This window comes from Chanodichthys erythropterus, chromosome 2 (genome assembly GCF_024489055.1).
Source record: "Chanodichthys erythropterus isolate Z2021 chromosome 2, ASM2448905v1, whole genome shotgun sequence".
NCBI lineage: Eukaryota > Metazoa > Chordata > Actinopteri > Cypriniformes > Xenocyprididae > Chanodichthys > Chanodichthys erythropterus.
In genome coordinates, this window is record NC_090222.1 from 26,004,470 (window position 1) to 26,018,826 (window position 14,357).

At 35.1% G+C, this 14,357-nt stretch overlaps 1 protein-coding gene across 2 annotated transcripts; it reads left to right on the forward strand.

Annotated features, from left to right (window-relative positions):
• The first annotated feature begins 4,753 nt into the window (after positions 1 to 4,753).
• Positions 4,754 to 5,946, forward strand: LOC137026948 (uncharacterized). Of its 2 annotated transcripts, none has more exons than XM_067394623.1 (4): positions 4,754 to 4,905; positions 5,113 to 5,260; positions 5,391 to 5,511; positions 5,683 to 5,946. In XM_067394623.1, the coding sequence occupies exons 1-4, from the start codon at positions 4,827 to 4,829 to the stop codon at positions 5,806 to 5,808; spliced, it is 474 nt and encodes a 157-aa protein (XP_067250724.1). In that variant the 5' UTR covers positions 4,754 to 4,826; the 3' UTR covers positions 5,809 to 5,946. The 2 variants fall into 2 exon arrangements, with proteins under 2 accessions (XP_067250724.1, XP_067250733.1); XM_067394632.1 differs by having other exon boundaries at positions 5,391 to 5,499.
• The last annotated feature ends 8,411 nt before the right edge of the window (positions 5,947 to 14,357 follow it).

Here is a 14,357-nt window from a genome sequence, read left to right on the forward strand (position 1 = left end):
ATTTTCTGTGTGATACTGACATTTATTCTGTGGTTGTGTGGCACACTAGTCGCTTTAATGGCAGTTTAATGTGCAGCTCTGTAAAAATAAATGAGTGTAGTGACTCATTACTGAGTCATGCTGCAATATATAGTGTCAGATTCGTAAAAATGCCATGAATCGACATTGGGTTTGACTTTGGCTCTAATAGAAGAATATGGACAATTCAGTCTAGGCCTTCTACTCTAAACCTTGTCAAGGTATTTTCATCCTGCTGAATGGTTTTTGTTTTTGAACTTCTAGACACTGAAAATCCTCCGAGTTAAGCCATTTCATGAAACTCAAACCACACCGTCTGGCATTAGCAATCATTCGTCTGTTGTTGCTATGTTGCAATGTTGTTATTCATCTAGGAGAGATTGGGCTGGTTCAAAGCTTAAAGGGATAGTTCACCTAAAAATGAAAATTCTGTCATCATTTACTCACCTTCAAGTAGGACATCATTGACTTCCATAGTATTTTTTCCATACTATGGAAGTCAGTGGGGTCCATCAACTGTTTGGTAACCCATATTCTTCAAAATAAAAAAATTCATGCAGAGTTGAAACAACTTTTTTTTTTGGTGTACTATCCCTTTAAGACTGCATGTTTCTGAAATGTCTATCGAAATGAATAGGAAATATTCTTCTGCAAACCAAGACACTGAACACATCTGGTGGTAAGCATTTGCAGGGCACTGAAAATTCCCATTATTCTACAACATAAAAAAAAAATACTTTAGTTTACATCTCAATTTATATCTTAATTTTGTTTTTTATTATTGGCAACTGTCAATACACTCTCAGAAAATAAAGTACAAAATTGTACCTTTAGGGGTACAATGGTACAAAGGTACAAATTTGTACCCTTGTGATTTGTACCGTAAGAGACCAGTTTTGTACCTTTGGTGACAATTTTGTACACTCTCAGAAAATAAAGTACAAAATTGTACCTTTAGGGGTACAATGGCTTGTCACTGGGGCTGTACCCTCAAGGGTACAAAATTTGTACTCTTATGATTTGTACCTTAAGAGACCAGTTTTGTACCTTTGGTGACAATTTTGTACCTTTATTTAACAGTACAAAAATTGACCCTTCAAAAAGGGTACAAAATTGGCTTTGACAGAGTACAATCGTTGACTATAATGAGATGTATATATTTTACACACACACACGCTGAATTAAAATCAGAATTTATTAAATCCATTTCATTTTCACATTTTACAACATTTCATTTTAAACACATTTTTAAACATTCCATATGAGTCCATCTTGCCGGGTGTTAAAAAGTAACACTGAAGCAGAGTTAAAGTTAAAGAGATAATTGATTGATGATTGAGTGATGATTGACAATTAGTCGTGACACCTGATGTTAATAAGCAGAATCATTGAAGAAAAGAGAGAAAAAAAAAGGTGTTAATGTTTTATGGAATGTTTCATTTCAAGTCACCATGAAAGAGGTCAGCGTTTGCTTTAGTTGGGCTCCTGACTCTTTACCTTTTATTATTAATTTTTCTCTGGCTGCTCCAACTTTGTGTTTGTAAAGCACATTTGTTATGGTCACAATATAATTTGATGATGCTTTTTATCATCATGCAATGGCCTGATGTAGTTTAGAGTCTAAATCTCTGATTGTGTAGCTTTAGTATTAAAGGTGCTAAAGAGGATGTTTTGTTTTATACATTTTTGCGATTTTACGCGACGATTGGCCCTCTGGCTTGTCAATCACTGCCATGACGTTCCGTGTGAGAGACGAGCACGGCTGCGCGCTCCAGTAACTTTCCACACTCCACAGGCGCCGCTTGTGATGTTTTTGTCCGGAGACAGGAGTAACAACTGCAGATTATGAGTTACCTGCGGTGAGTCCGACATAATGAATCCACTAACACGACACAGCGTGTTAGCGTGTAAACACTCGTGTTCCAATACGAGTGTTTACGAGTTTTGGGAGGCGTTTCTTCGAAGGAGGGGGGTTGTTCTTACGCATGCGCTCATTTCAAAAACTCAGTAACAGTCTTTGGTTTCTCAGTCGACGAAAAGATCCTCTTTAGCACCTTTAATGATTGTAGTCCTGTGATTTTAAGTTTGAGATCCAACAGCAGTATTTATTTATTTATTTTTTTTTTTAAGAATAATACATTATGCATTGAAGCTTCAGTGTTTAAACACACACAGACATCAAGTATCAGCATATGATTCTCAAGAACGGTGACGATAAATAAATACAAAATACTGACAAACAGATCAACTCTGAACATCACAAAACAAGCTACTGTCACAACAAAACAACAGAAAAATAAAAGCAAACATGAACAATCTACGAAAATTACAGGACAATTCAGCTGCATAATTTATCCATGCAGGAATGCATGATGGGAGCCATGGATGACTTTTGATTGGTGGCTCCCATCATGCACTGCAACATGAAGCACATTTTTTGACTGTCACCATTGTTGTGGGTCATATGCTGATTCTTGATGTCTGTGTGTTTAAAATAAAACCTTCAGATTATAAAAGCTCTGCTGGATCTCAAGCAATAACAGATTTATAGAGAAATAATTTAAAATCTATATCACCAATAAATCTGACCATTACACAATGAGAAACCAACCATTATGACTGTACTTCCCAAAATATTGTAAACCTAAATTGATCAACTTTGGCTCACAGCACTTTTGGGAAACACAGCTCAGATCTGGCCAAAACAAATGTGTTCTACAAACACAAAGTTGGAGAAGCCAGAGATGAATTAATGTTAATAAATAGAGTCAAGAGCCCAACTAAAGGAAATGCTTTTCACCATCATGGTGACTTCAAAATAAACTTTCATTAAAACATTAACATCTAAACATCTGTTAATTCTCAATGAGAATTATTTCTGAATGTATTACATAAATACAATCAAACTGGTTAATAATAAGAGTAATAATGTTTAATCCTTTCGATCGTGAGTTTAAAATATTCTAACTGTCCCCCCAGAGTGAGTTTTTTTTAAGGCGACCGTTATTTTAGAACTTTCGCCTTTAATGTTTCCATAGCGACGCGTCTTGCGTGTCACGAACGCTGAATGCAGCAACAATAACACTGTATGACAGATGGATCGCTATTATTTAGTTTTTCCTTTTTTATTTAAAATATTCGCAAAATTGCTTACCATGTCATCAACTATCTGATATTCAGATTCTCAAATATGTATAAGTGAGTGTGCTTTGTCGTTTTAAAACCTTTATAAATGATCTTTATCTTGATCTATAACGCGAGACGGGCGCCGCCATCTTAGTTTGCGCTGCAGTCCTGTCAGTCGGATTTACAGCAGGTTAATTCATCATTTTCTTCCGAAATATATGCAAGTAAGTGGCTGGTGAACTGGAAGAATAATGGAGTAAACTTTATAGTTACTTAGGCCCATTATGTGTGTCTGATATGAATAAATGTCGCCAAATTATATTTGTTATTGCTGCTTCCACTGATGTCGGACATCAATGTGTAAATTATAAACGCTTAATGTATTTAATTTTTATTTTTAATGGTGCTTATGCATATTTAAATGTCTGAAACCTTAAAATACACATTATGTGCCTGAAAACACTGCATAGCTTTGATATATGACAAGAGCTGCGCGCGTCCGTCTTGTAGCCAGAGCGCGAAAGCATAGTTTGAATCTGGCAGTTATGTGACGTCGCGGAACGTTTGAAATCCCATATGTGGTACTGTACCGCTCAAAGGGTTAATAGCTGCAAGTCAGTTGTAGTTGTTACAATACTGCTGTTGGATCTTTACAAATACAAAGCTGAAGCAGCCAGAGAAAAATTAATAATAAAAGGCAAAGAGTCAAGAGCCCAACTAAAGCAAACGCTGACCTCTTTCATGGTGACTTGAAATGTAACATTCCATAAATTAACACCTTTTTTTCTCTCTTTTCTTCAATGATTCTGCTTATTAACCTCAGGTGTCACGACTAATTGTCAATCATCACTCAATCATCAATCAATTATCTCATTAACTCTTACTCTGCTTCAGTGTTACTTTTTAACACCCGGCAAGATGGACTCATATGGCATGTTTAAAAATGTGTTTAAAATGAAATGTTGTAAAATGTGAAAATGAAAAGGATTTAATAAATTCAAACAGATTGTAATTCAGCTCGTGTGTGTGTGTGTGTGTGTGTGTGTGTGTGTGTGTATGTGTAAATGTATCTCATTATAGTCAACGATTGTACTCTGTCAAAGCCAATTTTGTACCCTTTTTGAGGGATCAATTTTTGTACTGTTAAATAAAAGGTACAAAATTGTCTCCAAAGGTACAAAACTGGTCTCTTGAGGTACAAATCACAAGAGTACACATTTGTACCATTGAACCCCTAAAGATACAATTTTGTACTTTATTTTCTGAGAGTGTAGACATGACTTTATTTTCCAGAAGTAAATTCAACAAAACTAAAATTCAATAAAAAAGTAAAATGGATAACATATTAAGTTGAATAACATTGTCTACTAAATAAAAATCTATTATTAAGTATGGTTTTTTTTTTCCCAGTTTAGTTGTGCAATTCTGGCTTTTCCTGCTTTCCATTTGCCAGCATAACAACACGAACTCTGGAGGAGATTCAGAAATAAAACAGCACAGCTCTCCAACCAATAACCTTTTAAACTAATTGTGCAATCCTGGTCTTTCCAAAATCCATGTTTGTTAAGATGACATCAGAAGTGAAGCAAGCTTTTGGTAAAGGGGAAGATCACAGGGTCAAAAAAAGTATAAAAACCGCTGTGGTAACAAACTTTCTATCAAGCATCAGTTTGCTGTGAACCATGATGTCCTTCAAGACTGCACTGGGTCTGCTTTTCTTGGCCATGTTGGCCATGGTGGCTGAATCCTCATGGGGCAATGGTACGTTTAAAAATCTTGTTAATTTTCATTTTGCTTAGCATTACTTTCATTACATTGTCTGCACATTCAATATAGCTTATTTTTATTTAATTTTAATAACCAACAATAATGCAGATTAAGGATTTTCTGCCTTCTACCTTACTTTTAAAGTTAACAACGGTGCACGTTCAAATGAATAACCTATTTTCTATCAAATTGAATCTTCAGGGAAAGGAAACTCTTACAATTATGACCTTTCCAAAATGTCTGACCTAAGGAAACTATACAACTCCAAAGTTTTCAAGGCAGAGAGGATGACCAGACCTTTGGAGGGGATGTCTTTCCAAGCAGGCATACTCAGCCACTCTGGAGTCAGGTAAAATCAAGATATAATGAGCAGTTTTGTCATTTTATTGTGTTTTATATGCATCATGGTGAATACATCTCACTTGTATATTGAGAATGTGTTGAATATTAGGTATGACTTCTGCTGGTTGTGCTTTTAGAGTCACTCTGGAAGACGGCACTAAATGGCTGGTCCATAAAGGAGATGGCTACGGCATCTCATCCCAGACCGTTGTTGTGGCTGCCCGTCATATGAGCAGCAACTGGAAGGCAAGAAATTCTGTAACTGCAACTTATATATATAAAAGACTGTATTTTATCCCTGTATAGTCTGTATTTTTTAGAAATTAGACTTGTTTAATACTTGATGCACTCTCTTGGCAATTTCATTTAACTTTAGAGGATCATTTTGGTCTGTGCTAAACTTTTTTTTTTCTTTTTTCTAATGGACAGATTGTTGAGACAAAAGATTTCCGTGGAAGCAAGACAGTGTCTGATTTTGTGAAGGCTGGAGGAACGAACTACAAACTTTTGTTTGATAACTGCCATAATGCAGCTGACCGGATGATGGATGGTTAAATTCACAATACAATGTAAATAGATTATGAAGAGAGCATCATTGTTACTTTTGATACTTTGATACTTTTTTTATGATTCATTTGATAATACATTCTTGTGACCCTCTTGTGTTTCTTAAATAAATATTTTTTAAATGTATCATTTTGTTTCAATGGTGAATATTAGTTGACTAATCATTTAAAAATTAACAAACACAATATTGAAATGACTCAAATCTTAAATGGTTTGAAATTGAACATTTATAGGCCAATATTAGACATGACTTTTTCGACTAATCATTAGGCTTTTTCATCTGAGCTGCAGATGGCGACAAAGGTTTGCTCTCAGATTTCATTGGTGGTCATGTCATGCTGCTGATTGCTTAAGTGCTGAGAAATAAAATAAAATAAAATAAAATAAAATAAAATAAAATAAAATAAAATAAAATAAAATAAAATAAAATAAAATAATGCAGGCAGCCTTTCGCTGTGGGGTGCAGTGTCATGAGCTTTTAAAAATAATACAATTGTGCTCGAGTTTGTTACATTTAGCCTCTCCAAATCAAAGAAATGGAACAAAGTCACACAACAGAGGACAACAACGCAAGTTGTGCATTAAAACATAATAAAAAATGTCCACAAAATGTTCACCACATTGTTTTCTGATAACTTTGAAATATTGATTGATTAAAATTAATTAAAAACATTGACACCAAATTTTTAATCTGATTTTGATCTCTATTTCGAATAGTTTGGGGTAAATTAGAGCATTACTGGAAATTAACAATAGGCTAATGTTTCCATTATTAAATATAATGAAGTATATATTTAATAAAAAAATCTATATTTATCATTTTAAACATGGATTAATATCATGTAATGTTTCTAAGAAAAACCCAGTGTTGTTTGAAGCCTATAAGTAAGACACTTGTATCGGTCATACAGAACAATTAAATGTTAACATTTTTTATTTCACTTCCTTAAATTCAAATTTAAATTATATTTATAGCCGTTTGGAGTCACATATAGAAAACAAATGATCAATTAAATGCCAGTTCACATTACAACAGAGGTTACGAGCTGAACATAAATGGTTCTGTCGCTTTACAACAAAACAAACAAAACACAAGTGATTAGTCGTATATCGTCCAAAAACAAGCATTAATCGTATATATCATCGGTGCGCATGCACAGAAATAAGTTAATAGTTTTGAATAAATATTTTACGTTAACTATTTACTGTGTTCTTGCTCACCTGTACTTGAGTACTGATTTTTGTTCACTTTCCCCCTTTTAGATTAGTCACAATAATTATTAAGCAGTGGCTATTTACAATAGCCAACCTCTTTGGCAAATTTATTGGCTATTTACACTAACTTTGTCTACTATTGCTCAGATATTTTACCTTCGGTACAAACAGCATAACACTTCAGTTTGCTCTTTGTGTGAATAACATCTATCACTATTAGCAAATATTTATGCAATTAAGTTTAATTTTTTCTGTACATAAATATTCAGTTTGTTTACTGATATAAACAAACCAGTGTTTTCCAAGGGAGTTCTTTTATTATACTGTGCAGTCATGCGTTTTCCCCAAAGCACAGCCTCTGCATGTCATGTTTGTTTAGATGAATCAGCAATAAATTAAACTTTTGGTAAAGGGAGGGATCCCAGGGATAAAATTCTTGTAACAAAATCTCATCAGATTCTCAAAAGCTTTTGTTTGCTGTGAACCATGGTGTTCTTCAAGACTGCACTGGGTCTGCTTCTTGAATCCAAAGATACAATATACAGATCTGGTTCATTTTTGCTTTACGTAATGTACAAGTATATATACTTGTATTAGGCTTATATTAGGCTAATTTATATAGGCTAATTCAATTAAGCCTAAAATTATTTTAAAGTTAGCGATGGTGTACATTCAGGGAATGATCTACTTTTTTGTCATACTGAATCTCTTCAGAGAACATCCCTTACAAGTTTGACCTTTCCAATGATCTGATCTAAACAAACTCCAAAGTGTACATGGCAGAACTGTACACCAGGCCGCTGGAGGGGATGCCTATCCAAATAGACATATTAAGCCACTCGGGTGTCAGTTAAAAATTAGGTGTGTTTGATTAGGGTTGGAACAAAACTGCAGAGCTGTTGCTCTCCAGGAATTGAGTTTGAGCACACTGTAAACAGTACACGCATACTGCAATTTATAAAGCACTGTACCTTCTACATTTTTAAAATTTTAACATTATAAAGCCTACAGTGTATTTGTTTTACATATTTAGTTACCAAAAGCACATAAATGCACAATTACATGTACTTAAAGGGTTAGTTCACCCAAAAATGAAAATTCTGTCATTTATTACATTTATTATTTACCCTCATGTCATGCCACACCCGTAAGACCTTCATTCATCTTCAGAACACAAATTAAGATATTTTAGTTGAAATCCGATGGCTTAGTGAGGCCTTCATAGGGAGCAATGACACTTCCTCTCTCAAGATCCAAAAAGGTTCTAAAAACATATTTAAATCAGTTCATGCGAGTACAGTGGTTCTGTAATCTGTATATTAATATTATAAAGCGACAATAATATTTTTGGTGCACCAAAAAACCCAAAATAACGACTTATGTAGTGATGGCCGATTTCAAAACACACCTTCAGGAAGATTCGGAGCATTATGAATCAGCGTGTCGAATCAGCTGTTCGGAGCACCGAAGTCATGTGATTTCAGTAGTTTGGCGGTTTGACATCCAAATCATGATTCGACAAGCTGATTCATAACGCTCCGCTTCCTGAAGGTGTGTTATAAAATCAGCCATCACTAAATAAGTCGTCGCTTTATAATATTAATATTGAACCACTGTACTCACATGAACGGATTTAGATATGTTTTTAGTACCTTTATAGATCTTGATAGAAGAAGTGTCATTACTCTCTATGCAGGCCTCACGGAGCCATCGGATTTCAACAAAAATATCTTAATTTGAGTTCTGAAGATGAATGTAGGCTTTATGGGTGTGAAACGGAAGGAGGGTGAGAATTTTCATTTTTGGGTGAACTAACCCATTAAAGCGGAACTCAGTAAGATTTGCGAAGCTCCCCCCACAGGTTCCTTCAGTGAATCACACTGTCGTAAATACTCCAGGCGCAGCTCTGGACTACAACGACTACAACGCTCATCAGCGCAGTAGTTTTACAAATACAGTACCAGAAATGTTGATGGAGGCGGGTAATTTTTGAAATTGTCTTATAAAGTCATAATATATACATTGTTTTTGAATTACAGTAAGGCATTTTGTCACTCTCGCACGAACGTGAGGCGAGATTGTGTCGGGTCAGCGCATCTCAACTTGCAAGTGCTGTTTTCTGGCGTAGACATGCCAGAAAGGGTTAGTGCTCGCCTCAAACACTAGGGATGGGCGGATCGATCCTAAAGTATCGATACTTTCAATACTGGCGTGGTATCAAAAAGATCGATTATCAAATGGAAGTATCGATCCTATCTGTTTTTCTTTTTTCTTTTTTTTTGTGATTTTGGGATAATTTTTATAATATTAGTACGCCGTATAATATTTACAATTTACTTAAATAGGAATGGCAATGGGAACTACATCTTCCACTGTATCTCCGCTTGTCTAGACAGTGTTCGCTCACTCTGTCAAAGACAAGCAAGCACGCACAGCGCAGGATTTTAAAGGGAGACGAGTGCGTGGCTGCGGTCATGACTGAAAGAAAAAGAAGCATAATCTGGAGTTATTACACTCCAGTTAACAATGATGAAGCTTCGTGTGACGTTTGTCAAAAAACAATACGCCACACTTTTTTCAAAAGCAAGAGATTTTGATCAGTCAAAGAAAAACAGGCTGAAGAGGAGAATGTCAACATTCACTTTGTTTCATCTCAAAAACCTATAAAGGGAAGAAATGTAGAAACGTGACAATTATTGAGAAAAAGTTTGTGAGACATGTTACATTTTTTTTTTGTTATATTTGTTATATTTTGTTTTTAGTCTACAGTGATATCTTTGTTCATTTAATTAATAATGTTCAGTATTTTTAATAAATGTAAAAAAAGAATCATGTCAATTGCAGTTTATTTAATATTAATAATGATGGCTATCAAAAAACAATATAAAATCACTCACATGAAAATATTTAATTGGAGTATCGGTATTGGTATCGATATCGTCGATATTGTCTCGAAAGTACTTGGTATCGGATCGGAAAGAAAATGATTGGTATCGCCCATCCCTATCAAACACACCACTATAAATCAATAGACCGTTGTAAAGACATAAAAAACTATTTGAAGATAAAATAGTTATTTAGTTCTGCATCAACTATACATGTTTATTTATTTGTATACACCAACAAACATAATTATACTATTATTATTTTTAAGTATATCAAAGCATTTCAAGCCTAACCACAGGCTCTATTCTTCAGCACAATGGTAACCCCAAAAACGCATTCATACCAGAAACCATTTTAAATTCCAAAATAATAGAACATTAAACACTAACACATCTCCCCCTATATTAATATTGAGCAAAACACATGAAATAACACTTAATTTCAACATTGACCTTTCCTTTCAAATTCAGGAGCAAAGCATGCTGGGAACTAGAAATCTGCTATAACTCATGCTGCATTCACGCCACCGCGTAATTACCGTAATCTTGAGATGACAACACGTGATGTTATATTCGGATCTGTTCACGTTGTCAGATGGGAATTATGCGTTTCATGGCACCACTATCAACGCCTAAATGAATCTACAGTGGTCAGGTGGTACAGCGGCCACGTTGTACACGTGGAAACTTTCAGAAAGCTCCCATCAGCTGTAATGGACCTTAATCGCTCGTCGAAGCAGTGCATCGATTCTTCCAGTGTGTATTTTTAATATGAGCTTCCACGGGATGATTTCAAATTCCGAATATTTTCAGAGACATGAGAGATGTTTTCATATATATATATATAAAAGGCTGGTAAAACATGGCAGTGCTCTAACTAATGATCGCGATGCTGCAGTGTGTGCAGAATGAACATGTTTATTTACTTGTATTAATTTTAATACAAGTATTTTAGTCATTTAAGTCATTATTCTGTTTTTCTATTTCCGTTTTTCTATTTTCTATTCTATTTTTATTGCCAGCCATTTTTATTATTATTATAGAATAGCCTATAACAGTGGTTAATTTTCATATGGGTGATTAGCAGTCAAATTCAGCGGGTATGAAATATGATCAGTAAGAGCAACTGTTAATAAAAAGACAAGCACTGCCTGCGGCAGTTTGGGAATTTTTTATAAATTATTATAATTAGGATGCACATTTGTAAGGGAAATATATTTATAGAAACATTTCAGCAACAGGTTGAAGATATGTAAACATTTTTCGTGGAAATGCATACTGCACACGAACGTAGCCCACTCCTGTGTATTATTTTAAAAAGGACCTTCATCCCGCCGTAACAGTCCAACACGATCACTCATGCGTTCCTCAATTCTTTTTGTGCCGTAGCCTACATTTAAATAATTTAAGCACTAGGCTTTCCCATATACGTAAATGTATATGTAACGTTAATATATTACATTATATTTTGCAGTATATTCCCATATAGCCTATTTTGCTATAAGAGGGTCTATGGTTGGAAAGATGTTTCAGGTTGACAGCCTGCAGCGGCGGTCAACCTGAAGCTTTCACCTGCACACCCACTGAAGCTAAGCAGGGTTGAGCCCGGTCTATAAACTGGATGGGAGACCTCCTGGTAGACTCGGTAGCTGCGGGAAGAGGTGTTAGAGAGGCCCGCGGGTCTGATCAACCTGTGGCCTGAGTGGGTCCTGACGCCCCAGTACAGTCGCAATAAACTGTACTGTATAAAGGGTTAAAATAAACCCCAGAAAATAAGGGGTGTAACCCTGGTGTAAAATAGTCCACACAGCACATAACATACCGCCCAACGCCCCAGTACAGTCGCAATAAGCTGTACTGAATAAAGGGTTAAAATAAACCCCAGAAAATAAGGGGTGTAACCCTGGGGCAAAAAATAATCCCTACATTACATTAGTTAGTTAGGTTCACATCACAAATTATATACTTTATTTAGTTCTTACAACTTACATGGAAGCACTCTATTTTTTCCATTGCTGTTTTTAATGTTTTTAATCAAGCCTGCATTTAGTTGCTCAAAAATACAGAAAAAAAAACAGTAATATTGTAGACTATTAGTACAATTTAAAATAATTGTTTTCTATTTTAATATTAAAATATTATTTATTCTGTGATTCAAATATGAATTTTACAATTAAATATTTGCACTTCGTGGTGCTGGTATTGTTGTAGAGATTAAACGAATAAGGGATTTCTTTACTTGTAATGGTAAAAGTTTGTTTCACAAAAATGTTAATAAAGTCACACTTGTTACGGGACTCGAACTGCGTCCAAAACAAACAAACAAACAAACCAATCCGCGTATTGTCTTATCGCGATGAGCTATCGAACAGCGACAGAATAGGTGAAGGTATTGATGTAACGTTACAAAACAAAGCGCCTCACGCTCACAAGTTGATACAGACTATAGCATAGTCACATTAATTGTATGGAATGGCAGTTTCTCGTCAAAACGCATGCTTTTCAAAACTCCCCCAAATATTATACGATAAAACCTACTTCAAACATAAACAAAGGCCCTTTGCATTGCACACGACATATGCAGAATATGCTACATAATAAGCGTGAATAAACGTCTTCATCGAAAGACCGGGTGATTTATGAAGTAAGCTATCATGTTGTGTAATATTTGGGGGAGCGGCGTTTTGCCGAGAAAATGCCATTCAAGTAACGTATCGGATATCAGCTTGTGAGCATGAGGTAGCTACAAGCTAACATGAGCCCAGCCCTTCTCATAATGAAACAAAAGATTTTTGAATGATTTATGAATCAATAACTTTCTACGAGCATAAGCAAAAGCTCATCGTAACACCTTTTAAGCTGATCCTTTATGACTCAGTTCGAATCCCACAGTAAATATAACTTTATTGGTGTTTTTGTGACAATTTTTACCATTACACGCAATGAAACTGTTTATTTAAAAAAAAGTCACTTATTTTTTATCTTTACAATAATACCCGCATAATGTAGCACATGTTTAATTGTAATGGACGAATTGCACAGGCTTTTGGTACTGACGAATCGCGGCCGATCGTTCACATCTGGCGTTTTTGGTCACACCTTACACGGTAACTGGTTAAACCGTAACAATCACTGAGATCTCTTAAATCCAAAAACGGAGCGTCTATTTACACTAACAAATAGCGTCCCTTGTTGGCAAACGCGTACACTACCTCTCGACAAAACTACAAAAAGCTCTTAACAATGCCTGTGGCGCAACAGTAGCGAATAAGGTTCAATAATCTGGAATTTAACGCGACCGACGTAGTTTCGAATCCGCCTTTTGCCAAGATTGATCTTAACCATTTTCCGTTCACATGTCACATCAGAAATTTTTTATCCTCAATAAAAATTAAAATAATGTTCTAAAAGCGGAAATAAACTGCCTAGTGAGTGTGTAATAATAGTAAAAGTATTTATTTAGGGGAAGGTGTTGGGAAAGATTTATTCTTCCAATAAGTCAGCAGCATCCATTTAATAATTTAAAATTATTACATTATGCTGGTATTGTAAAGATAAAAAATAAGTGACTTTTTTTAAATAAACAGTTTCATTGCGTGTAATGGTAAAAAATTGTTAGATAAAAAAATTGTCACAAAAACACCAATAAAGTTATATTTACTGTGGGATTCAAACTGCGTCATAAAGGATCAGCTTAAAAAGTGTTACGATGAGCTTTTTCTTATGCTCGTAGAAAGTTATTGATTCATAAATCATTCAAAAATCTTTTGTTTCATTATGAGAAGGGCTGGGCTCATGTTAGCTTCTAGCTACCTCATGCTCACAAGCTGATATCCGATACGTTACTTGAATGGCATTTTCTCGGCAAAACGCCGCTCCCCCAAATATTACACAACATGATAGCTTACTTCATAAATCACCCGGTCTTTCGATGAAGACGTTTATTCACGCTTATTATGTAGCCTATTCTGCATATGTCGTGTGCAATGCAAAGGGCCTTTGTTTATGTTTGAAGTAGGTTGATAGGTTTTATCGTATAATATTTGGGGGAGTTTTGAAAAGCATGCGTTTTGACGAGAAACTGCCATTCCATACAATTAATGTGACTATGCTATAGTCTGTATCAACTTGTGAGCGTGAGGCGCTTTGTTTTGTAACGTTACATCAATACCTTCACCTATTCTGTCGCTGTTCGATAGCTCATCGCGATAAGACGATACGCGGATTGTTTTGTTTGTTTGTTTTAGACGCAGTTCGAGTCCCCTAACAAGTGTGACTTTATTAGCATTTTTGTGAAACAAACTTTTACCATTACAAGTAAAGAAATCCCTTATTTGTTTAATCTTTACAATAATACCAGCACCATGAAGTGCAAATATTTAATTGTAAAATTCATATTTGAATCACAGAATAAATAATATTTTAATATCAAAATAG